The 25,120-nt window shown below is 41.4% G+C and overlaps 1 protein-coding gene across 6 annotated transcripts in view; it reads left to right on the top strand.

Annotated features, from left to right (window-relative positions):
• KIAA1549 (KIAA1549 ortholog) overlaps positions 1 to 19,935 on the top strand; it is a 217,881-nt gene extending 197,946 nt beyond the window's left edge. For 3 of the 6 annotated variants that reach the window (XM_039519514.1, XM_039519513.1, XM_039519512.1), the window contains 6 exons: positions 1,381 to 1,525; positions 4,820 to 5,149; positions 6,268 to 6,320; positions 11,408 to 11,553; positions 13,644 to 13,798; positions 18,332 to 19,935. In XM_039519514.1, coding sequence (XP_039375448.1) covers positions 1,381 to 1,525; positions 4,820 to 5,149; positions 6,268 to 6,320; positions 11,408 to 11,553; positions 13,644 to 13,798; positions 18,332 to 18,586 — 1,084 coding nt within the window. In that variant the 3' untranslated portion in view covers positions 18,587 to 19,935. The remainder of the gene's footprint in view (positions 1 to 1,380; positions 1,526 to 4,819; positions 5,150 to 6,267; positions 6,321 to 11,407; positions 11,554 to 13,643; positions 13,799 to 18,331) is intronic. The other 3 variants (XM_039519516.1, XM_039519515.1, XM_039519517.1) reach the window with 2 other exon arrangements.
• Positions 19,936 to 25,120: the final 5,185 nt, after the last annotated feature.

Genomic DNA, 25,120 nt, shown 5'->3' with positions numbered 1-25,120 from the left:
TGCTTATCAGATTCTGTCATTCAATTGCATTAGGGAGTATTGATTTACATTTTATGTAGTTCTATTTCTGAAACATCCTAAAAATATGAAATGTAAATCAATACTCTCTAATGTGATTGAAGGAGACTGGAAGAATATATGAACTAATTAAATATTCTAGGTGCCAGCCAAGGTAGAAAAATTGTCTTCCAAAGCAAAATTGCACACACTCATTTACTCACGCACAGGCTGTATGTAGTGATAGCATCCTTGTCACCAAGATTATTCTCAAAAGTGTGTTGATGCTCTGCCAAAGGATGACCAAATGTACATTTCTCTCTTTTTGTTTTAAATCCCTCCTTTATGACATAATTAAGTTTTTTGTGACCCTCTACCACATAAAGTATCTGGCAGTTTTCATGTAGAATTACATATGACTGAGCTATTGCACTATACTTCATAAGAGATGACCCCTGCCTGAGGACTCTCCGAAATGTTCATGGCAGCAGGGGGTCATACCTGAAAGGGTGCACAGAAGAACTGAGGACAATCCATAACCAGCTATAAAAACCATTTGTATTTCCATAGAGGCACTCTGCCTAGAACCTGTCTCTGATTCAAATGTACAAGTTAATTTTTGAATACTGGTTCTTTTTAAAGTAATAATAAAGGTAGTTCCATAGCGCCACCTCGAATGGAAAGTGAGGAGAGAAGTATTTTGAAGATTATAGAGAAGTGATGGCATGGCTGAGTATTTTGCTATTAAACTATTGCCATAGGTGAGATTGATGTTAGTGGTTTAAACTAGAATTTCTTTCACTTCATTAGCCTTTTGTCAAGAGTTTCACACCATTTTGACTCAATTGGTTGCATATTTGCCTGTGGGTCAGAAAATTCTAGGTTGAAATCCTGCATCAGGACCCAATCCTGATACTGCAGCCCAGTATTAAGGGCCTGATCCTTCTCCCATTAAAATGTTTGGCAAAATTCCCAGTGACTTTATGAAAGCAGGTTTGGGTCCTTACATAGATGGGAACTATTACTAAGCACATAACGGATGCTGGATTTGCCTGAACAGTCACTGCATCTTACTCACTACTTTGTGAGGCACTTTGGGGCTTGATATTTCTTGCTCAGTGTTTCCCATTATGCTTTCCCATGAGCCATCAAAGTGTGGAATCAGGAAAACAGGACTTGTGGCTGGGAAAGAACTCTCACTTAGTAGGGTCCTGAAGCACAACATATAAAAGCAGACATATGTTAAGGAGTGTTGGAATACCTTCTAGCACATAGAGCTTGAGATAACAAACAGTAGAATCTCCAACTTTTAAGAAGTTCTAGTAAGACAGAAGTCGCTAAACTTTCTCTTGGTTTTTATTTCTCTTCTTTCCTTTTTTTTAGTTCACGTGCAAAACGTTCTCCCAAGCAGCGTCGGAGACATCAGATAAATGGCAGCCCTATTGATGCTGAGAAGGACAGGCTAATCACCACTGACAGTGATGGGACATACAAAAGACCACCAGGAGTCAATAATTCTGCATATATTGTATGTTTGTCTTTTAGATGACAGGAATACACTGATACATAGTTCTTACGATAACTATGGCTTAGGTGAATCTCCTGGTATGCTCTGAGTGGCTACTTTATATGCTAATTCCATTTGGATGAAAATGAGTGAGTTAAGAACCTCCTATGCAGAATGCTTGGGTAAAATAGTGAAAGCCTGTAATTTTCCACTCATGCTGGCGTTGCTTGGCCTTCAGAACAGAAGCACTGAAAAGCATTTTTATCAGTCCCAATAAGCTATATAATGAGAATTGGAAATGGGGCCATAAGGAACAGTAATCATAGGAAATGCTATGAAATGGGAAAAGGATTCTCCAGTGAGCAACATTAGAAACAAAAAAATAAATTCTGGAAAAGACCCATCACATGAAAACGTGTGTATGCTACAGGATCCTTTGAGCATGGTCAGTTCAGTACATTCTAGTCCACATTGCCGGTGATTTAAATAATCCCAAATGTTATAGGAAATTTTAGGTAGTTTTTCAGGTAATGAAAAACTGAAGTCACTCAATGATAGATTTTCTTTTCTTTAAACTTAGATATCAGTGCAGAAATAACTGAAATCATTCTCAGACATTATCTAGCAAATTAGCTTTATTTCCATGTTAAAAATAGTAACTAAGAACTTTTAAGTTTAATAATATCATGTAATAAACTGCACTTACTGTGCTTCCTGGACTGGTGCACCAGCACTCTGACCACTAATCAGTCTTCACTCAGACTGCTGCTAACATTCAAAACCTCTGGACAGTTTCAGACAGTTTCCATTTTAAAAAATGTAGTGAAGGACCATGATGTTTCTTTCTGTGGTCTTCATCGGCATTCAAACATGCGCAGTGATCATTTTAATGTCACCTGTATCTGAATGAATTCTAGTCCGCAGCTATTTAATTGAGACTTTTCACATAGCAAGCTCAGCCCTTTTGGCACCCGTGGAGAGTGGACCCTCAGCATTCTAAACTCCCAGTGAAGTAGAGGGGTGTGGCTTGATAGTTGCCGCTGGCTGCAACCGGCATGCAGTGGCAAGAAGGAGCCGGCACAATAAGTCTGCTACTGCAAAGCTGCGTAACTTCCTGTTACTGAGGAGCAATATGCTCCTGAGATAAGACCGTATGTAGTAATTGTGCTGGCTACATCAGGCTGCTGTCAGGTAATTGCTGCCCCCGGGCACTGTTGTGAATCCCTTTAACACTATGCACTTCAGTTCAGCTTCCTCACAGCTAACCGCTTAGCTGTTGAAGAGCTCCTGTTCTGTGTTGCTCAGGATACCAGTAATTGTTTCATATTTTGGCTAACGTGGTCAGTTGTTACACAAAGACTCAACTCACACCTTAGAGCTGCAAAGATTCAGAAAGACTTCATTTAGAGCAGGGGTGGGCATACTACGGCCCAGGGGCCGCATCTGGCCCTTCAGATGTTTTAATCCAGCCCTTGAGCTCCTGACTGGGAGCAGGGTCCGGGGCTTGCCCTGCTCCGCACGTGCTGGGGCTCTGTGTGTCTCCCGGAAGCAGCGGCATGTCCATCTCCGGCTCCTATGTGTGGGGCAGCCAGAGGTCTCCACATGCTGCCACTGCCCCCGCAGCTCCCATTGGCCAGGAACCATGAGCATTCATGGCCCGCCATACAATTTCCATACCCAGATGTGGCCCTCGGGCCAAAAAGTTTGCCCACCCCTGATTTAGAGAGAGAGAGAGCTCAGACTGTCATCTTCTAGCTAAGTCAGCATTCACTATGTGATTTCAGATACACATTCATTTACAAGCCACATCATTCTAGTGCAGCTAGGTCTCTGTCGGGTGGTACGCTGCTCCCCACCTAGTATCATAGTGAGGGAGCTTAAATTGGCTGAAACATTTGAACTAAAATGACTCTCTGGTAGAAGAATTGGGCAGGTTTTGTCTGGCACTCACACAGATGCGTTAAATCTCAACTTGATTTTGGTGGTCACAGGATTTAAGGCTAGAAGGCACCACCAGATCATCTAGTCTGGCCTCCCGTATGTCACAGGCCACCGACATCACCCCGCACGCTAAACCCAACAACCGAATGGAGATCAAAGTGTTTCAGCCCCCAGGAGATTAGATTGTTATGCTGCAGGGAGAGAATAGGAGGGACTGAGGTGCACCAGTGCCTGAGGCCCCTGCAATGGCAAGGAAATGATTAAGTGAGATGTACCCAGATAATCCTGGCAAGTGACCCACCCCCACATGCTGCAAAGGAAGCCAAAAAAAACTCCAAGGTCACTGCCAATCTGACCTGGGGGAAAATTCCTTCCTGACCACATATATGGCAATCAATTAGACCCTGAACAGGTGAGCAAGAACTAGCCAGCAAGCGCCTGAGACACAGAATGCTCGATGCCACCTCAAAGCACTGGCCCACCCCATCCAGGGTCTCATCTACAGCTATGGCCACCCCGATGATGCTTCGGAGGAAGGAGACCACCCTCCCATCAAGTTCTTGGGGGGCGGAGGGAGGAAATCCCTTCCTGATTCCTGCAGGTGGCCGGCTGAAGCTCTGAAGCATGAGCTTTTAGGAACATAAGACATAAACTGGAAATGAGTCCTGCCGCCTACCATCACCAGCAACGCTATCATAGAGTCACATCGATCAGTTTGTGCTGTTCTCTCGTGTTGTTTGCCTGCAGAACTCCTATTGGGAGGCAGTTCTAGAACCTCTCCCCTCTGATGGTTAGAAGCCTTCTTCTGATTTCCAGCCTGAATTTGTTCGGAGTCAGTTCAACCCATTTGTTGTTCTGCCAACACTGTCCTGTAGCTTAAATAGCTCCTCACCCTCCCTGATATTTACCCCTCCCCCAGTGTGTTTATAGAAAGCAATCATATCCCCTATCAGCCTTCTTTTTGCTAGGATAAACAAGCCAAGCTCTTCCGCTCTCCTCTCATAAGATAGGCTGTCCATTCTCTCCTGATCATACTAGTAGCCCTTCTCCGCATCTGCTCCAGTTTCAGTTCATCTTTCTTGAACCTGGGTGACCAAAATTGTACACAGTATTCCAGATGAGGTCTCACCAGTGCCTCGTACAGTGGCATTAGTACTTCTCTATCTCTACTGGAAATGCCTCGCCTTTTTTTACAGCTGCGTCCCACTGGTGGCTAATAGTCATCCTGTGATCAATCCACACACCCAGGTCTCTCTCCTCTGTTACTTCCAACTTGTTCTAATCCTTGTTCAGAAGTTAAATGTCACTGTGACTTAAAACTGTGTATGTAAAAGTCTGTCTGACTCCTGCTTCCATTCTCTGTCTTCTCTGTAGTCCGATCCTGACCTGCCTGCAGAACCACAGACACCTTCTTCTCTTGATCTCGGGAAGTACCCAGGCTTGCCTCCCCACCCAGCCTCTCAGTACATCCCTCCACAGCCATCCATTGAAGAGGCCCGGCAGACCATGCACTCTCTCTTGGATGATGCCTTTGCCCTGGTCGCTCCCAGTAGCCAAGCAGCCAGTTCCACTGCCATCACGTCACCTGGGGTTTCTGCGGGACAGCCGGTAAACAACACTCCTGCTCGAGCAGGGAGGGGAACCACATGCCCCCAGTGGGGATCACCATATGGTCCAGCCCAGGCAGTAAACAACCCATTTAGTGTGAGTGATACATCTTGAAAGGCTTTTCTGGGCAGGGTGTTAGGACCAGTTGAGCTGTGGTCACTATTGTTATACCTTTTAGATCAGGGTTCATCATGGATATTGAGCAATTAAGGGAATCCGGGGTGTCCGTGATGTGAAGTTACAAAATGGGGGACTAACTATTTATACCACCTTGTGAACCCTTTTTTTCTCCTTCAGAGGCAGATAGGAGTTCTCTTTTAAGAGAATGCTTTCCTGATCCACTCAGGTGTGATCTTTCACAGATCAGTCTTGGTATTTAAATGAATAATATTTCTTTTCTGAAGTCTGTTTTAGCTTAGCACCTATTTAGAGCCCGTAAAGATAAAGTTCTAAGTATTTAGCCAGAGTTTTCCACCAGGACATTTGAGACCAGGACATCCTGATTCCACCTCCCCTGCTCTAACCATTAGACTATGCTCCTGTATGAAACTGTAAATAGAGCTGGAAGTCTGTTGTACAAAATACATCATTTTAGACAGGGGTAAATTAAAATCTAGCACTACCTGTGTGCCATTGGCTCCCCCCACTCTCACAAGGTAAAATAAAAGCGCAGTTTTTCATAAAATTTATATTTAAATACACATTGAAGGGGGCCTTGAGCTGCAAGTCAGAGAACATATTTTCAAAAGGTGGGTAAGCCACATAAGGAGCATGGGCAAACATAGAAGAGTTAAGTATCAGAGGGGTAGCCGTGTTAGTCTGGTTCTGTAGAAGCAGCAAAGAATCCTGTGGCACCTTATAGACTAACAGACGTTTTGCAGCATGAGCTTTCGTGGGTGAATACCCACTTCTTCAGATGCAAGCAGTCATGCTTGCATCCGAAGAAGTGGGTATTCACCCACGAAAGCTCATGCTGCAAAACGTCTGTTAGTCTATAAGGTACCACAGGATTCATAGAAGAGTTAGTTATCCTGTTGGAGCTGCACTTCCCAGGTCTTCTTGTGCCACTTAACAAAAAATATTTGTAAATCTTTGTCTGTAAACTTGCAGTCAGACCACACATAGGCCTGGCAATTGAGTCTCATTCAAACTGTAAAAGACTGACTGAAATTTCCAATTTATTGATTTTATTTTTATTCATTTATTTCCAACAGAGATATGTGGAATTTGGAATGACTCCTCCAACAGCGCCGGGTCTGCTGCAGAGGTACCTTTTTGTTCATGGAATTATAATTACTATTAATATTACATTAGCTCCAAGAGGCCCTACTGAGATTGAGACCCTACTCTGTTAGGTACTGTGCAAACTCAGGGTGTCAAACAGATGGCCCACAGGCCAGATGCAGCCTGCATAAAGTATTTATGTGGCCAACATGACATACTCAGATTATGTAGATTCCAAGCTTTAATTAAAAGACAATAAATTTCCAGCCTTCATGGCTGCAAAGATAACCTTCCTAATGTGAATGGAGCATACCATTGAGTGCCAGAGTCTGCAGAGAGCCTGAAACAATGACTCAAACATGTGTACCCTGTTAATCTCATTGGAATAACATTTGTAAAGCCCAGGAATGAAGAAGTGTCATTGTCAACATTAACTGTTCCATTGCTGATCATTTTAATAGATGGAACAGGAAAGAGGGTGAGAGTTGGGAGTTCCAGGGAGGGAAGTGCCGAGGGAAGAACGGAAGAGACTTAAAAGAAGAGGAAGGGAGGGGAAGGAAATAAAACACAGGGCAGGAGTAGCATCAGCCCAAAGGGAAGCTGAGTATCTCAATGAACGATGCTGAATATGTCAAAAAGTTGCTGAGTAAATAACTAATAAATAAAAGTTGAGTTACTACATAGAGGCCGGCTGTATCTTTCCCTTAATCTTTATGCAAACCTCTCTCACTGGTATCAATGAGAGATGCACTGTGGATTGAGGAGAACATGAAGTCCTGAATTTATATCCTGGCCATGGACCATAATTAAACATGTAATTAAACTCTCTCCTCTGAGTAGATTTGACACTTTTGGTATACACACGTATTAAGAAACAGTCTCTGTCCCAATGAGCTTACATTCTAAACAGACAAAGGGTGGTGTGAGGGCAAACGGAGCACAAAGAGGTGGAGCCCAGAATAGAGCTCAGGTGTCCTGCATAGCAGTCCAGTGCACTCTCCTTTGCACCAAGTTGCTTCTCCTGTCTTTGTTTCATACATATAAAATGTGTAAGCTGTATGCCAATGAGAGAACACTTTCTTTGTTGGTGGGCAGCCACTTTTGCAATGGCTAAACATATGGAAACTCCATGCTTGTTAACTCTTTATTTTATTGGGCAAATGGAGATACAAGCCCCAGTCCTTTGAGAACTTCATGGCTACCTCCCTGCAGTTCTCACGTCAGAGTTGGGAAGTTAGCTATATTCTGAGGACACGTGCTTGAAGAGAGGTATGAAAGGAACTGTATGATCCCTTCCGTATCTCAGTGCTCTGCTCATGGTGCAGCAGCGGGCTACAGGAAGCTCATACTTCGCAGTCTCTGCCTGATGGAAAAGCACTGTGGGTAGTTATGGGTCATTAAGGTTTGTGCCAGATGCTGAATGAATAGCGGAACACTGCCCATGCTCAGATGTTAATAATAAAAGAAATTAAATTAACTAACCAGTAAATCAGTGCAACCAAATGTACCTCACTCCACCCAAAGGCTCCCTCTTGCCCATTCCCTCTGCCCTCTTGAAAAGCCCTTCGTGCCCTATAGATTAAGAGACTCAACTTATTTTGGGCCAAGTAGGAGTAAATTCCAGAGCAAATGGGACCTCTCAGAGAAGGCCCGGTAGCAGGCCCACCTGTATAAATCAGTGGGGATCTATCTCAGTAGGCTCTCTTGTCCCTGCTGTGGTAGTCTCGTATGAAGAAGGTGAGAACATCCCAATCTATGTAGATAAATAAGGGAAACATTATTCCTTGTAGTTTACAACTGATAAATGCCTCCCTTCCCTCCCACCTCCAAATTTACTATTTGGCTTTCCCTTTAATTCCCATATAATCACAAATTGTCAATATACAATATCAAATGGGAGCAAGTTACAGTCCCAAAAGCTTACCCCGGTAAAGGGAAGATCACCTGCTAACCTAGGAGACAGACATGTCAGAGCACAAATTCTCATCAGGACAAAGCTCCAAGAGAAAGTCAGGGTCTGATGTATACATAATGTATTGCTTCATTATTTTATTTCTTTTAAAATGAATGTAGTTCTTGGAGAAGGGCTGTGCTGACAGTCCTAGGCACTGAAGTCTGCTATCTGCAGAATGGGGATGGACGGCTTTTGCCTGCCCATGGGACTGAGACTGAAAGGATCACCTCTAGAAGAGGAGAGGGGAATAAAGTCCCAATGCACATGTGCTCTTTGAGGTCTTGGCTGATATGGCCAATCATGACGTGAGAAGATGATTTTTGTGATTGGGACACTAGCATGTTAGAAACTGTACTGAGATCACCAACTCACTGTATGTAGGTCACCACTAGGCATCAATTATTAACAGTTGCATTCACTCTCAACCGGTCTCAGATTTAGAGAAGTGGCCTAATAGTAGAAGGCTCTGTAGCTAGTTATCAAATCCTTGAACAAGGCAGTACCTTCACTGTGTATTACTTTTTCAAAAGGCTATGAGCCCCTTGACACAGGCAGTTTGAATTTCCTTAAGTTAAACATTAATACCACTGTTGTTGTTATTGGTGGAAACTCAGGACCTGCTAGTGCCAGAGGGTTAAAGTAACAACCTGCAAGTTCATTGACCTGCACAGGAAGGTTTCTTTGAAGACAGTATAAAATACCATGGCTGCTTCAGTTTAGATTGTGTTGGATCAGGGAAGCAATGTGTTGTATTCAAGTAAAGAAGGTTACACTCATTTCCTGAAGACAAAGATAATGAAACCGCTAGAAACGACGCAGAAAGCTATAGAAATAGGAAGGGAAGTGTTTTGAAGTCACTGCAGTAGGCAGACGTTATTAACATCACAATCCAGTGGCTTAAATAGCCAATGCATGGAACAGTGATTGGGAAACCAGATTGTTCCTTTTTCTCTGTACTAATGCAATCAACATATTTAATGGGCTGGAACCAACCTGGGCAGAAAGGCAAAACATATAAAGTTAGGTCACTTACCTACTGTGCTGATACTGGGGCTTAGCAGCCATTATCATGGTATGAATGTTGCATCGTGCAATAGGCGTACACTGAGCTTGAGCATACTGAGAATGTCTAAATCTAAAAATTGATTTGCAAAGGGATTTTTTCCGATTAAATTTGCTAGAAGTGAAACCTTTCCATTGAAACTAGAGAGGCCAGGTGGAATGCTGGTCTGGAAGATAGAAGCCAAGACTGGAAAGTCAGTCTGATCCAAATTTGGACCAGCAATAACTAGGAAATGACACAGGTATCCATTTTGCATCATCTGTCATGGATCTCTGACTAGTGGTAAAGAGTAGCTAAAACCATCATTTATTATAATGAGAGGCTTGAGGAGAGCAGTTAACAATGAACTCCTTTCATCTACAGAAAGAGCAACAATAATGGAAATACTTGTGCCCCCCACTCAAAAAATAATTTTGCACAAAAATAACACCCTCAGCCTTAATATTGGGAGGATATTTCCTTTGAAAAGAAACATCTAAAATTATTCTAATAGATTATTGATTATAAGGTTCCAATTTGGTGCTGTAGGCATGAAATACCGTATGAGTGCTTCTCTCACTATTGCACTCCTACTGGTCCCCAGATAACAACCCCAAATAGGCATTGTTAAACCCCATTCCTTTTAATGTCCCGTGATGCTTGGAAAGCTGGTTCCAAATCACTTCTGTGGAGCTGCTGAGTAGATAATTGGGAACAAGTCCGTGGGAGATAGGGAGAGTGTGGCTGTTCCAAACTAAAAATGTTACTCTTGAACCCTTCTGAACTCTTTCCTTTAAGCTGTATCCAAAATGACTAATATATCGTATTTTAAATTACTGGTTTCTCTGTATTAGGTTCTACATCCCATTACCAACTTTGAGTCATGCAGTCCTCTGAGCCTTTCGTATGTAGGTCACTGGTACAAATGCCCTCTAGGTCAGCAGTGGCTTGAGTGAGATACAATCAGATGACTGTTTAGTGATCCATGTTAATGAGTGGAATAAAAACCTAGGGAGAGTAAATAGCCCAATTCCTAGGAAAAAGCTGCTCAGACACCAGGGTGATGAGCATAGTATAGAAACTTGGGCCCCAGTCCTGTAAGATGCTCAGCCTGGGCACTGTGTTCCTGCAAAGCTCATTGCAGGATCGAGGGTATAGTTAAATGGGAGTCCATGTCACAGAGAGCACTTTCACAGTGAGCACTGATTGGCACCATGTTGACACGCTCAGCAGAGAAACTGAGAGTTTGATAGACAGTGGAGATCAAGGTAATCCTTAAATGTGATCTCTCCAGCTCAGGGTGAGGCACATTGGTATAACAGTTCCTCTCCAGCGCTGTCAATCTAACATATTTTATTAATGCTAAGTCACCTTAGACTACCTTTGGTAAGCAAACATTTGTGGAATTATGATTATCACCCTTGGTGGAGACTGCCTTTGAATAATTGCAGTGCAGGAAATAGGAATGTTAACGTACCTCCTCTTGACCTGTGTTACGACACAACATGACATGGTGTGGTGTATCATATATAATCACAGGATGCTTGAAAATGTCTAGAGCTCAACACAGCAAATATTCATGACGCTTAGGGAAGTACCCATAAACCAAATGGTATCTCTGTTTGCCAAATACACGTTACATTTTGCACTTTCTTCCTGGTGATTTAGATCCAAGCCCCTGACTCAGCAACATTTGTCAGTGCAGTTTTTGGGTCCCTAAATTAAGCAGGTGCATTTCTACTGAAGTCAGCGAAGTTAGACGAACCTGCTTATGTTAGTAGTGAATTTGACTATCTCTTGTTCCGAGGTCGCTTTGAAGTAGTAGTGATGATGGTTTTCCTCAACGGAAAAGTAAATGTCTTTTTTTCAAACCCATCTCAGTGCATTGAAGCCACCCCAATCTATGAAAATACTTGGGTTTAAACTCCTGTGTTAGTCTTTGTACAAGCCTATTCTTATGAAGTGCATGTTACGAAAGAGGATTGTGGTAATGAAGTTGAATTCTTTTTGTAGCAGCTTTTTGTAGTAAAACTATGCATGAGTGATCATAATAGGGTTAAGTATAAGGGACAAGTGTAAATGTTTTCACAGTGGAAAGGTCAGTCAGTGTGATCTTATGTTGCTCTGCCAACAGGCAAAGTTTTGGCCCGGGTTTCCTTCAGCCTGCAGAGTTAATGCACCCAGACCAGCAACAATCCGATGTTCAGTATTCCTCTAGAGGGCTATACCCAGAAGAAATGCCATCGGTGGCACGGCCACGACCAGTTGGAAGCACTGCAGGTAATTTTGGTTTATACTGAACATGCACTGGAATATTACACCTTTTTCAGATATGTTCCATATATAGTTGTCCCTATTAAAAGTCATCATTTGCCATCAGGTGGTACTATGGTGACCAGATAGCAAGTGTGAAAAATTGAGGTGGGGGGTGATAGGGTCTGGTGTAAGAGAGAGCCTCTAATATCGGGACAGTCCTTATAAAATCGGGACAACATCTGGTCACTGTCGATGGTACACTCCAAACTTAGGCTTTGTTTTCACTGCCAACTAGCTATTGCTAGCTATCCTCGTATAAAATTGTAGTGGAGACAGGGCACTGAAGTTTTTACTGCTGGCTCGCAAGGCAAGGTCATCACTATACCCAGGCCTGAGCCTCGCTGCCTCGTGGTAAAAAAAAACTACAGTGCTACTAGGCTTTTTCAGTGGGATAGCTAATGTGTATAAGTTATCCTGTGGTTAATCCCCCCCCCTTTTTTTTTTTGGTAGTGAAAAGATAGCCTTAGCATAGGAAATAACTTCAGCATTTCAAAGAGTTCAGTGAATGTTGACTTTTCACAGGTGACCGCGGTATTTCCTTTGTGGTAAATTAAATGGTAACTGATGCCTTCTGGAGAAAACATTCCATTCAGAAAAATTTTGCCTATTTATCCTGCTTTTTTTTTTCTTTTTTCTTACTAGGGATATTTGCATAAAAACAGTATCTGAAGAGTCTATCTATTTTCTGCCGTACCACATGAAATCATCTTCCCTTACTGTGAGACAATTTCCATAGTAAGCAAGGTTCTAACTTCACATTGGGTTTAAGTGGCAGGAGCTGATGAACTCTTAAGAAACAAAGATTCTGTTCTCATGTAAATGTCTCTATTAACTTTCTTCCAAAAGAGAAGGAATTAAAATACTGAAAATATAGGTGTGCTCAAGAATTTCTAAATTAGACATGTCCATGTTGTAGTCCAGAGAATTAACTTTGACCTGCAGCTGTCCTCTCCCTATAATTGTGCAAAGTGACGGTGAGGGGATTCACTATTTCATAGATGATTTAATATATTATGTATTCTGTTCCTTAAGTGGCTATGGTTGATCAGCTGCGGGTTTTTGTTTCTGGTGAACTCAAATAACCAGTTTTTATCCTTCAATTAAGGAAGATACAATAACAACTAAATATCAGTTTTATAATTTTTTTTTAAATTTATTTTAAGGAAAGAAGAGTAAAGTAAATATTACATGTAAGTTAGGCAACTTGTCTATGTGCCCCCCCCACACACACACACACAAAACACAGTCACTGAGTATTGACAACTCCTGTTTTTCAAAGTTTTCAGTGAGGCATCTGCAGATCTTTACAGTTATTTTGCTCCTACTGTATTTACAGGAAATTTTTGTCCCATCATAAGAGAAATTTTGGGGAAAAGTAAAGTTGGTATGTTGCTAAATGTCTCTCTTGTAATTAATGCTAGTGGCTCTCCTGGCATTCAGTAGAAAGCAGTGGGAAAGGAGTGGATTTAGGTTCCAGGCTGCGTTAATAAAGGAAGTAAGCTGTGTACTGCCCTTCCCGTTGGTTAATGTCAGTAGTGTTTAATCTTTAAGCACAAACTAAAGCAGGAAAAACCATATACAGGGATAGCCATTCATGTTGTGGCTCTGAGGGATGAAACAGAGAGCAGTGTGCAGACTTAAGGTCTTTCGGGTTTGTTGGTGCAATAGCAAATGTCTCCTCTTTGCTGCCAGATCACTAGCATTTAAAATTGTAAGGGCTTTCTATAGTCTTTGTTTTAATGACTGGCATACACCTGAGGTGTACATTCAGTGACTGATGCGCATGTACATGCAATGTTTGTTATCAATGAAAGGTAATGAAAAATACTGAATTTCAAGTGAGCTGCACCAGAGTAAAATGGCTTTCTCTTTCTCCAATCTGCATTGGTATTCTTCTCTCTGTTGATCCTGATTAGTGTGTTAAACAAAAACTAAGCTTCTTTTTAATTCCTGCCTCCCAACCCCCGAAAAAAATTATATGTTAGCTTTTCGTCATTTGTCTGCCCTGCAAGCTTACTGTGTATAAAGATGAAAAACCAATATTTACTTTTAAGGTTCTCAGATACAGCACCTCACTCAGGTGGGAATTGCTAGCAGAACCGGAGCCCAGCAAGTGGAAATTGCCTCAGTCAGAGCAGGGCATGGCCAGCCGGGGGGACCAGGGTGGCCCCAGTATCGTGGAGAGGATGAATATGCTAGGAGAGATGCAGTGAGTACTGTATTTCACATTTAAATAGTTTCTGAAGCAGTGATATGTTCATTTTTTACCTTAGTTGCTGTTTGGAATTTCTTCTGATGATTCTTTCACTTGCTTTTTCTGACGACCTCCACTTACTCTTCCAACCTTCACTAGTTCTAACCTGTCTTGCTTGCTATTCTTTCACCTTTGCTTCTCTAACCTCTCACTCATTCTTCCCTAACCGCTTCCTCACTCAAGGCCTTTAACCACTGTGTTCTGGTTATAGTTCACCACTTCTACCCCAGAGCTCCAGCAGAGGTCAAGTCTGCTCTCCATGCACTTCTTTAATTTGAGATAATTGCAGGTAGAAAGCACTGAAGTAAATGGCCCAGGTTCTCTGCTGGCATGCATTGGCACAGCTCAATTATTTCTATGGAACTGCGCCAGTTCATATGGGCAGAGAATCTGGGTTCTGAATGTAGCATTAGACGTGTCGTGTACAGCAGTAGAGATATTTATGGACACGGTGTTTTCTTTTCACCTGTCAACAACATATCTGTTCGTTTACCTATACTACTGGACAGGCACCATGATTTGACAGAATACTGCTTCCAGAAGATGGAATTTCCAATTAAACCATAAACATTGTGATGTTTTGGCTACTGTATTATTTTTCTCAGGAAAGATGTGGATACCTGTCACCAGCGTTTCATGCACTTGGTCTTTAAACCATCCCTACCCAAACTGGCCTATGCCAGCTTCCTCGTAATACCCTTTTGGAGATAACCCCTTTATGTTCTGGCGTTCCGCCGCACGCTTAAGTTGTCAAATCTGTTCAAATTCGTCCTCTCCCTGAGGAAGAGAATTTCCTCCCTTTGTGTACTTCCAGCAGCATTTGTCCCCACTAGCAATCACCACTATCCATATTCCATGTTGTCTTAAAATAGATGTATTTAATAAAAATATTGAGAGGCTCAACAAAAACAAAATTAAGCAGGATTTGGGCCTGATTTCTCAGAGCTGCGGAGCACTTCCTATTAACGTCAGTTGGAATTGTGGGCACTCAGTACTTCTGAAAATCAGACAGGGTGTAAATATGACTCTCCTCATACTATGCAACACATAGCTAACAAAGCCAAAATGGTCTGTCTGCCTAATGTAGCTAGATATCTGTACCCCTGTTCCATGCTTAGGAATGTGGTATCCAAGTAATTCATTCTATTCTGGTCAGCATAAGCATCCTAATGCTCTTTTACACCTAGACCAGCACTCAGCGGAGAGATCTTACAGGCTCTGTTGCATGCCTCTTCGAGTGACATCTCAGGGTCAGTGTTGGTTGTCAGCTCTCATAATTCGTCCTTCAGCCCTTTCCTCAGGCAGCTCAAGTGACTTTAGTTTTATAGGTCTTTAGGGCTTTTTTCTCAAGTGCATATGGAATATTATATCATTATTACTATTTTATTACTTGTATTTCAGTATTGCTCAGACTCCAGTCAGGATCAGAGCCCCATTTTGCAAGATGCCAAGTAAACAGTTGTTTTTTCAGACATCATACACACTCTTCCAATGTTATCTCTATATTGTCATACATTTCATTAAATTATTTTTTCCTTGGTAGACAGTCTCTTCATTTTTGCCCATCAGTTGTCTGGGTGGTTAGCGAGCATTGCAAAGCTTCTGGACCCATTTCAAAGGATTTTATTGCCCTTATTTTAAGTTAGCACCTCTTGTTACCATTTCAAATAGGCACATATCACTCTAATGTGGTTTCAGCAAACATCCTTTCCTTTAGTCAACTGTAGTAGCAATTTACTTATGTTCTCTGCTCTTTTTCCTTTCTGATTGCTACAGTTTGTATGCAGATGCTAATGAGTTTTTCTCAGTTTGCTAAAAAAAAAAAGTGCAGATTATAACATTGACTAAAACCCTACAGAACATAGGTTCTGTTGCTTGTCACAGAGCCCACCTGAATGCCTATTCTGCCTCTCCAGTGGGGCAGTCGTTCTTTCCCTCCTTACAAAGGGTAATTAAATGGAAAAAGAGAAAAAAATGCTAAATCCATGCCCTAATCTGACAGTTCCCTGTAACAGAAAGGAAGTTTTTTCTATTGTATCTTCACAGACTAATGTCTTTCACTAGTTCAGATCTTTGCAATTCTCCTCTTTGGAAAGATGACATCTGGAAATCTTAAAAAGTTTTATTTGTTATGATCACGTTCCTCAGGTGTAATGTTTCCTGGATGCTTGGGACCCTTTCACCAACATTCTTCCGGCTCTCTCACTCGCTCGCTCACTCTCTCTCATATGAACACATTTCTGACATTATCTGAGGTTAGAACTAGAACTAGAAGGTTAGAACTAGAATATTTTCTTCCTTAGTTGACACAGGTGGGTTCTGATTTTTTCATGTTCCTGTGATGGACTCTATTACCTTACAGGATTCTTACCTCTGCTTCCCACAGTCTGCACTCTCAGATTTTCTCTGGAATATGCTAAGATATGAGTCTTCAGTCTAGCTTCCTGACCCAAAATCAACAAGCAGGTCACTACACTTCACTCTACCCTTCCACTAAACTAATCCAAGAAGGCTTGATCCAGACTCCTTTGAAATCAGTGAGAGGATTTCAATTGACTTTAGAGGGATTTGGATAGCTAGAACAAGTTATAATATTTCTTTTAGGAAACAGTAAAATACTACACTCAAAAATACAGCCATCGCTGTCACTCTTTCTGTGTCAAAATAGAGCGTATTACGAAGGAGGAAAGAATTCTCACTGAGAAAGCATCAATGAAGTAGGGTAAACACTTTATAGCAGTACATGTTACTTTGATATGTATCTGCAAGGTAGAAAACATCTTTGTTTTGATAAGAAAAGGAAAAAATAATAGACTAAAACTACTTGCAAAAATCCTTGTGCCTTTTTACTGGTAAACCATCTTCAACTGGTTGTCATAATCCATCTTATTGGTGGCATTGGGAGCTAGTGTGTGTCAGTTTTTATAGCCTCACATTTGTTTACCAATCTGATATCCACTATGAGAGCCCAACAGTAGCCACTTGTGTTTTAATAAGATATTAAAAACCATTGAGGCAACTTTTAAACCAAAACAATCAACAACCACAGTCAGCAAACATTCTCTTCCACCAAGAAACCATTCCTGCTATATTCATTGACTGTGTTTTACTGAATGGTATAGTGACTTCTAATGTTAATGTACTCTGAAAATAGCTCCATTTGCTAGTAAAACCTCAGTGTCAAATGGAGTTTTTGCTTTTTTCAATTGGGACCATAGAACCCTGTTCCTCTTCAATATAGAATTAGACTACCTGTCGGGTCTGCTAACCAAAGACTGCAGGTAAGAATTATTTGAGTGCATTTGGCCGGGATGCCTCTATTTTGAAAAATTAGAGCAGCAATTCATTTCTTTCCAATAACTGAAATTATTTCTTTCTCACGAGCAAGATGGGATACCACTTATATATTATAAAAAAAAAAAAAAAAAGCCCTACATTATCCAGCATAAATCCTTTCATTTTCCTATCAAAGCTCCTTTTCCAAAAAACCCAGCTGCACTGTACATGAGCTGTGCAAGATAGCATCCTACATATTGTGGGGATGACTGTGATTTCAAGATTGTCATTTTAACAAAAATCCCAAGCCTGTTCCTTAGTTGTCATCCATTACTAGTTTCAACTGCTTTGCCAGATTTCCCCATTCACAGTGTGAGAGCCGTTAAAAGAGACTACAGAGAATTTATTGTTTTGCTTAGTGAATACAGTTTTCTTCACTAGGGTCCCCTCTTTTCCTCCCCCACTTAAACTAAGACCTTCTTTTGCTTCTTAAGCAAATAGAACTGGGGAACAAAAACAGAGTGTATTCCTTTTTAATTTGGGACAACTGGGCCCTACATCAAGGCAATGTTTCTGAAACTGTGTAGCTCAAACAACTCTAGAGAATGGAAAAATGAAATTTTTCTTGCTGAGTCTTTCTTCTAGTTCTGCTTTTACTAATTTGGGACCCTATTGGTCTCAGCACTGTCCAAACACATGGTGACAGTTCCTGCCCTGGAGAGTGCACAATCTGAATAGACAAGACAGAAATGAGTGGGGAAAGGGAAGTGGTAGTATTCCCATTTTACAGATCATATGGGGAACTGAAGCGCAGAGAGATTAAGTGACTTGCCCAAGGGCCAACAGGAAGTTGATGGCAGAGTGAGGAATTAAACCAAGTCCAGTTCAGTGCCTTATCCACAAGACAGTCCTTCGTGACTTTCTCCCATCTTTCCTGTATTTAAACATTAGAGAATGGCCAGATTTTTGTAAACCTTAGAAAAGAATATGAAAATTCCTGAACTTGGGACAGGCCAGCAACTTATTTGTTTTGTGCCTCACAAGCACAATCACCCATTCACACAGTAGGGAACTAGCAGGGGTTAGACATATCTCCATGCTGCTTTTTCACTCTTCTCTGCCTTTTGTCTTTCTCCTTTCTCAAGCTCATCTTATTTTGAATAGGAAGAACAATCACTTTCTTTTCTTTTTCTTTTTTTTTGCATTTTGCAGACACATATGCATGGACATCAAGAATATTCCTCCTCACCAGTATTCCAGATGCAGAGGACTTCAGCCAGACAGCCCTCAGCACCACCTGCTCATCTTCCACACAGCAGCCTTCAGGGACAGGGGCTCTGCTACACCACCAGTTCCAATGAGGACCTCCAAACTGGTCATTCCTCGGCATCGCTCATAAAAGCAATTAGAGAGGAGCTTCTGCGACTCTCACAGAAACAGACAACAGTGCAGAACTTTCACAGCTGATTTGTCATGGTCTTGCAAATCTGCCAGGTATCTGCTTCCTATGGAAGCAAGAATCAAAGGAAATCAGCAACGTTTTTCTTCTGTCATCAGAGTGAACTTCCACAGCGCCAGAGATTACACATCAGAAAAGAGCAGCAACAAAAGGAGAGAGAGAGATTTGTGTGGAGGTAGGGATAGGGAGGCCAAAGTGATAATGTCAGAGCTGGCTATTTGGCTTAATCTGTTAGCATTTACTGTACCCCTCTTTGGTTTGATCTAATGAACAAAATAAAACTTTCGGTCAAAAGCTAACCCTAAAAAAACCACATGCACGCACACAACCCCCCGACCAAGCATAGTAGACGGTGAGACGCTTGGCTTAAAGAAAAAGGCAAAGCTTTCCTGTTACCAGCAAGATGGACTGAATTAACATTTGATGAGCGATTACAAGAATTCTAACCTCTCCAGTGTTTTTAGTGAAGTGGCTCGTGTTACTGCTTTGCAGGATTACAAACGATATAAGGTCAGAGACATTGAAGGTGTGATCCAGCATAGGAAATCACCTTAATGACAATAACAGTAAGACTAAGTAGAAAGAAAAAAAAAGAAAAGGATTTCTGAGCTACTTGTCTCAAACCAGAACAATAATTGTTATAGCTCTGTGTTTTCAAATGGAGCTACTCTCTGCACTCCTCCCCATTTTTCTTCTGGTGCTGAAGCTTCAAGTGTCCCTTCATCTTCATGTTTGCAAAGTAAAACCATGGCCTTTTTAAACCCAAGAATATATGTGGAAATTCATTCAGAGTGGGAAAGCAAAATGTCCAAAAAGAAAAGGCTGGATATTTATTTTGTTAAAAATACATTGAAATCTAGATGAGAATACTTAGTCATAGTTGAATTTTTGAGCATAAGTATGTATGTTTGTCTGCTAAACATAAATACTCTCATACTATATGCTTTCACAAGACCAGGGATAAAATATACTAACCTGTAGTTTGTGTTGTGGCCAGAAAGCAAGCCAGCGTGGGTGATGCAGGATCACCAGTGCTAGTTATAAATTTACCATAAACCACAATGTACGTTGGGATCTCAGTCATATCTAGTGAAACTGAATCTTACAAAAGGTAAAACTTGAGGCAAATACGTTTAGAATATTAACATAAGCTTAGATTTGTTGTTTGAGACAGTTATTTTATTTCTATCTGTTCCTACTGTCCCCCTGGATGAAGGGGCAAGGTAATGGTGGTACATGTCTTTGGAGTATCTGTCATTATTTTTCCAGAGTTTAATTTACAATTAGCTATGAGTTTACTAATATCTGGCCATTGCACAATTGTAACCTGCATAATACAAGTGAAAATTCTAACTAAGTTTTGATTTGTTGGAGTATTTTTATTTTTAACTTGCATCGAATTAAAACTAAAATGGTGGCATAGAGAAGGTGTAAGTTAATATTGGTCAGGAGGCTTAGGAGTCTCACACTGAGACAGTGATGTCCTTGACTACTTGATACTAGGAGTTGGGATTTTCAAACACAGAACCCAAGGGTATTAATGAATTGTCTGAACTATGGACCACAAAAGGGTCAACAAGCAGGTGGCTTTGGGGTATGTCTGAGTCTGCCTCATATAGATACCGTACTTGGCTGATACTTGAATCAGCGTTGGTATAGTATGCACAGATAGCATTGTTATGGTAGGGTAACTATGAGGCTACGCACTCGTTTTACAAGACAGAGTTCAACTACTATAGTGGGAATTGATTCACAATATGGTGTAAGTGAAAGTAAAAGAAAAGAAACTCTGCATGCTACTTCCTGACACATGTATGTTAATTTTGCTCATTGTCACAATCACCAAAATTTGGCAGCTGCGGACTGAGCAACTGGTTGCTCATTAGCATTGAAAAAGAATTCATATTGCCCCAGATATCAGGAAGAAGGTTACACCTTTATTGACCCAAGTTCATCAATAGGGCATATGAGACACAGTGAGACACTTAGCATACCAGGGCAGTCTAAGTGAAATTCTGAGGTTTATAATCAATCCCCCAGCTAGTGCCCCAAGCCTTCGTGAGCCCAGATTGAGATACTGAATTTAATCCTGATGCTGGTTGTGGCCAGCAGAGCCATCAGGTCACTGAATTTTTATATTTTTTTAAATATTTTAATATGACATTCTTTAAGATTTACCTTTTGACTTAGTAAAAAGAACAGGAGTACTTGTGGCACCTTAGAGGCTAACAGATTTATTTGAGCATCATTTGTTAGTCTCTAAGGTGCCACAAGTACTCCTGTTCTTTTTGCGGATATAGGCTAACACGGCTGCTACTCCGAAACCTTTTGACTTAGTGTGAAACATGTCATCCTTGGTACAAACATAATGGATGAAACGTTGGTTTTATACAAAGGTTTCTAAAAGCAAACCCTGTGGATGCTTTAAAGAGAGACTTTCACACTGAAGCAAATTTGAAAAACGAGCATTAGCAGGGTGAGAAATGTACTTGGGTCAGTATTTGTATGTTTTGATATTACTGAAGATGATTTATTGTGTGTTTCATTAAAAATTTCCTCCCTCACAGCCCAGATTCTCCTTCTAGAACCTCAAGTGAAGTCTGATTACTGTGCTTCTGATATCACTCCACTTATGGTATCATTAATACATTGTGCTATTAATACATTATCATTGATACATTGTGCAATCGTGAAAATAGTGTTATGAGTTCACTCCAGGAGAACATGGGCTGTTGGGTGTAAAATCTTTATTAAATGCAAATACTGTAACCAGCCAACATAGGCAGGGGCGGCTCTAGGATTTGCGCTGCCCCAAGCACGGCGGCACGCCGCGGGGAGCGCTCTGGTGGTCGCCGGTCCCGCGGCTCTGGTGGACCTCCCGCAGACGTGCCTGTGGAGGGTCCGCTGGTCCCACGGCTCCGGTGGACCTCCCGCAGGCATGCCTGCGGATGCTCCACCGGAGCCGCGGGATCAGCGGACCCTCCGCAGGCATGCCTGCGAGAGGTCCACTGGAGCCGCCTGCCGCCCTCCCGCGGGACGCCGCCCCAAGCGCGCGCTTGGCGCGCTGGGGTCTAGAGCCGGCCCTGAACATAGGTGAGAATTATGGAAGAATAGCTCTGCAATGGATGGGAGAGTAGGTGATTTATGCCATACCTTCACTGCAGCATGTGGAGAGAACGCTGGAGTGTATCATCACTTTTAGGGGTGGGGGAATAAGCACTTTTTCTTCCCAGTTTAAACAATGTGAACAACTTGAGAAAGGTGAAGGATTTAAGTTAGTCTGATAAGTTTTCTCTAGTATGAAAGTCCATCTTTAAGACCTGAAGCGTTCATAGAGAAGTACAATCGATGTAAACACATTTAACCGTTTTGTGCCCGAGTACCGCTCTCAGACCTGCTTGAGACCTTATTTGCTATTCACCATCTATGTATGGTCCTCTGTCTCCCATTGCCATTTAAAACCCTTCATGTAAGATGCCCAATGCTTCAATCAAGAGAATGGCTGTAACACAGAGGGGTTGTGTGCAGACTTTCTGCAACTGCTGAATTGTTGAAGATTTAGGTGGTTCATGTGCTGCAAGAAAAGAGCACTGTCTGAAACGTATGGGCCAAGATGTGTATTGCCTCTTTAGAATCCAGGCAAATGATCCAATACTAATTTACCAGCAAATGTTAATGTTTTTAGTCCGCTTTAAAAAGGAAACCAAACCATGTTAATTTTTTTCTGAAAAGGAAAACAGAGTGAGTTTCAAGATGAGGGAAATTGGTTACGTAGGCCAGCTAGGTGTCGGGTTTGGTCAATTGCTCTTTTTATTGTACTGTTGTGTTACAGCTTTATGGAAGAACAAAGGGTTCATTAAAAAGTGTATGTTAATGAATCTCATTAATCCCATTGATCACTTGGCTAGTATGTACATGCACAAGAAGCAGTGTTACCAATGCTTATATTTTAATTCTATGGTTATACCATTCCACTTTGTAGAAACCTACAAGCTCTCATCACCCTTCACAGTTTTCTATGAATTATTATTTGTATAGTCAGTGGTCAGTGTGGAATATACAGGTGAAAGAAAGAAGCTTGCAGAATGAAAGCTAGGTATTTTTTATCATAGTCAACGTGCTGACCTCTAGCCTATTTGATATTTAGTTGTTGGAACTAATTGAAATATTTTAGACCTACGCTTTATGTTATTGATCACATGGAAGATGTCATGTGTTTCCCATGCTTCCCTGTGATAAAACATAATTCACAAGGAGATTATACTAATAGTCCAGTGATAGTTTCAAAGATAGTTTTGCTTAGGAAACATGCATAGCTTCTGTGACCATGTGATTCAGAAAAGGGAATGTTGGTGGATAGATAGGCTTAATAGCGGGAAGTGTTTAAAATCTGAACTTCAGCTCAGAGGAGATATTTTAAAGACCGATCCTCTTGCTCCAGAGTCAGGGCAGTTCGCAGCAAGGCTTCATATCCAGTGTATGGAGGGTGGCAGTTTCACCCAGGGTGCTCATTTTTTATTTCTATATTCGGACCAAGACTTTTGAAAATAAGCCCCAGAAGTTGTGCTCCGATGTCCACATTTATTTAGGTGTCTAAGTATGGACAGAGGAACATAACTTTAGGCTCCCATTTTTGAAAGTCTTGTCACCCCTGTGTCTTGGGCATCTTTTGCCTCTTTCTAGTACTTTTTATACTAAAAGTAAAGCGAAAAAGGAGATTCTGTACGTCACTGTCACCAGCCTCTTGATATTCACATGTTCCAATGTGGCCAGAGATTAAAGCTTGAGGGAGGAAGAGAGAAACCTAAATTAAAAAAGGAGAATTCTCAGAGCAGTTCTATGGTTTGGAAGCATGGAGATGATTTGGCTGCTCTCCCCTGTGCCTGGTCTCCCCTGTCCATGCAGAACATTCTTTGAAGTGCGGTTTATGTCAGAAAAATGACTAAAAATTCATGCTCAGCAAATCTGGTCCTCATGTACATTCAGTCAGATCTTGCTTCAGTGTCAGAAGTCAGGGTGTGTTTTATTTTTGTGTTACTTTTTTCTCCTTGTAACACTGTAGAACCAATACAGCTCTGGTAGAGTGAAGTGGATTCCGCTGCTGCTCACATGTCAATAGAATAATTGAGTATAGCTATGCTACAAACAGAAAAGGTTTTCAATCAATGTATTTAATCCACTTCTCTGAGAGGCAGTATCTAGGTCAACGGAAGAACTCCATCTACACCGGGAGTTAGGGTGACCTAACTACATTGCATAGGGCACAAAATTTTCCACAGCCCAGAGTGACATAGCTAGGTTGATCTAATTTTTTAGTGTAGATCAGGCTTGAGTTCCAGTAGTTGATCTCTTTTCTATCCCTCTTACGCCGGTGCAACTCCTCTGAAAACCATCGTGTTGCAGAGAAGCAAATGAGGGTTGAATTTGGCCCACAGATCTTTTGTTGTTCCTGTTGATGATGTGCTAGCCAGAGAACATCCAGTCTGACTTTCAGATCCCAGGGTGAGTTCACAGGTGTATGGAATTGACTGAGGAACAGAAAACATGGAACCCGACAATGCCTCTTTAAAGAGTCACTCCCCAGAACAGAAGCTCAATTCAGAGTTCTGTTGAAGGCCAACGGACAGAAAAGTGACTTTAGGGCACTTACTCTAGAACAACAAGCTAAAGGTCTCTGCCTATGTAGCTTGCAGGGCTGCAGTATTTAGTTTTGGTTTTGTGTGTTGGTTACTGATGCCTTATTTCACATTTAAAGCAAATATTTCTCTTGGAATGGTTAAGCCTATTTAGTTTTCAGTAGTTCTTGTTCCATAACTGGAGGTTAATGTTCAGACTACTCCTCCCTTTTGCCTTGATCATTATGTTTGAATGGATGAAGTGAAGGTTTTCTTCAGCTTATGTATGCTAAGCCTCTATGAAAATTTAATGTGGGTTTTTTGGTTTCGTTTTATTTTAGTCTTGTGGCTGCTGTTGGTAGTTACTTAGCAAAGTTTCAGTGAAATGAGAATCAAGAGAGGATGGAAAAGAGACTGAGGACTGAGTTGTCAGGTTTCCTGTGGAGCTATATTTGTGGCACTCCTGTGTCATGTTCCACTGGCCATTTCCTTATGGTTTTTCTCTGTCAGGCTGTTTATTTTTGAGTGTCCTGTGATGTGTATAATTTGAGAGCAATAGCTAGTTTTACCATAGAATGCGACCTTGCTTTTCCTTCTACTGGTATACAAAACAAAGTATCATTATATACAGCAATACATTAACCTTGTTCTGGATTTAAAAGACAGGCCTAGATGAAGTGTGGTTCTGTAGTTAAAAGAAAACATTTAAATAGTGATAAAGCGGGAAATTATTGAGCATTGGAAACAGGAAAACAGCAGATGGAGTTGTGAATTAAGCCACCATCTGTGGCAGTTCAAAAAATGTAGCTTTGTTGTCAAACGTTAAAACAATTAAAGGATTATCAGCAATGGATGATTCCGGCACTTACAATAGTGGAATAGCAAACAAACTTATGGATTGATTGGTAGAGGAGGTATTAAACTGTG

This window comes from Mauremys reevesii, linkage group 1 (assembly GCF_016161935.1).
Source record: "Mauremys reevesii isolate NIE-2019 linkage group 1, ASM1616193v1, whole genome shotgun sequence".
NCBI lineage: Eukaryota > Metazoa > Chordata > Testudines > Geoemydidae > Mauremys > Mauremys reevesii.
This window is presented reverse-complemented; position numbering and strand designations above follow the sequence as displayed.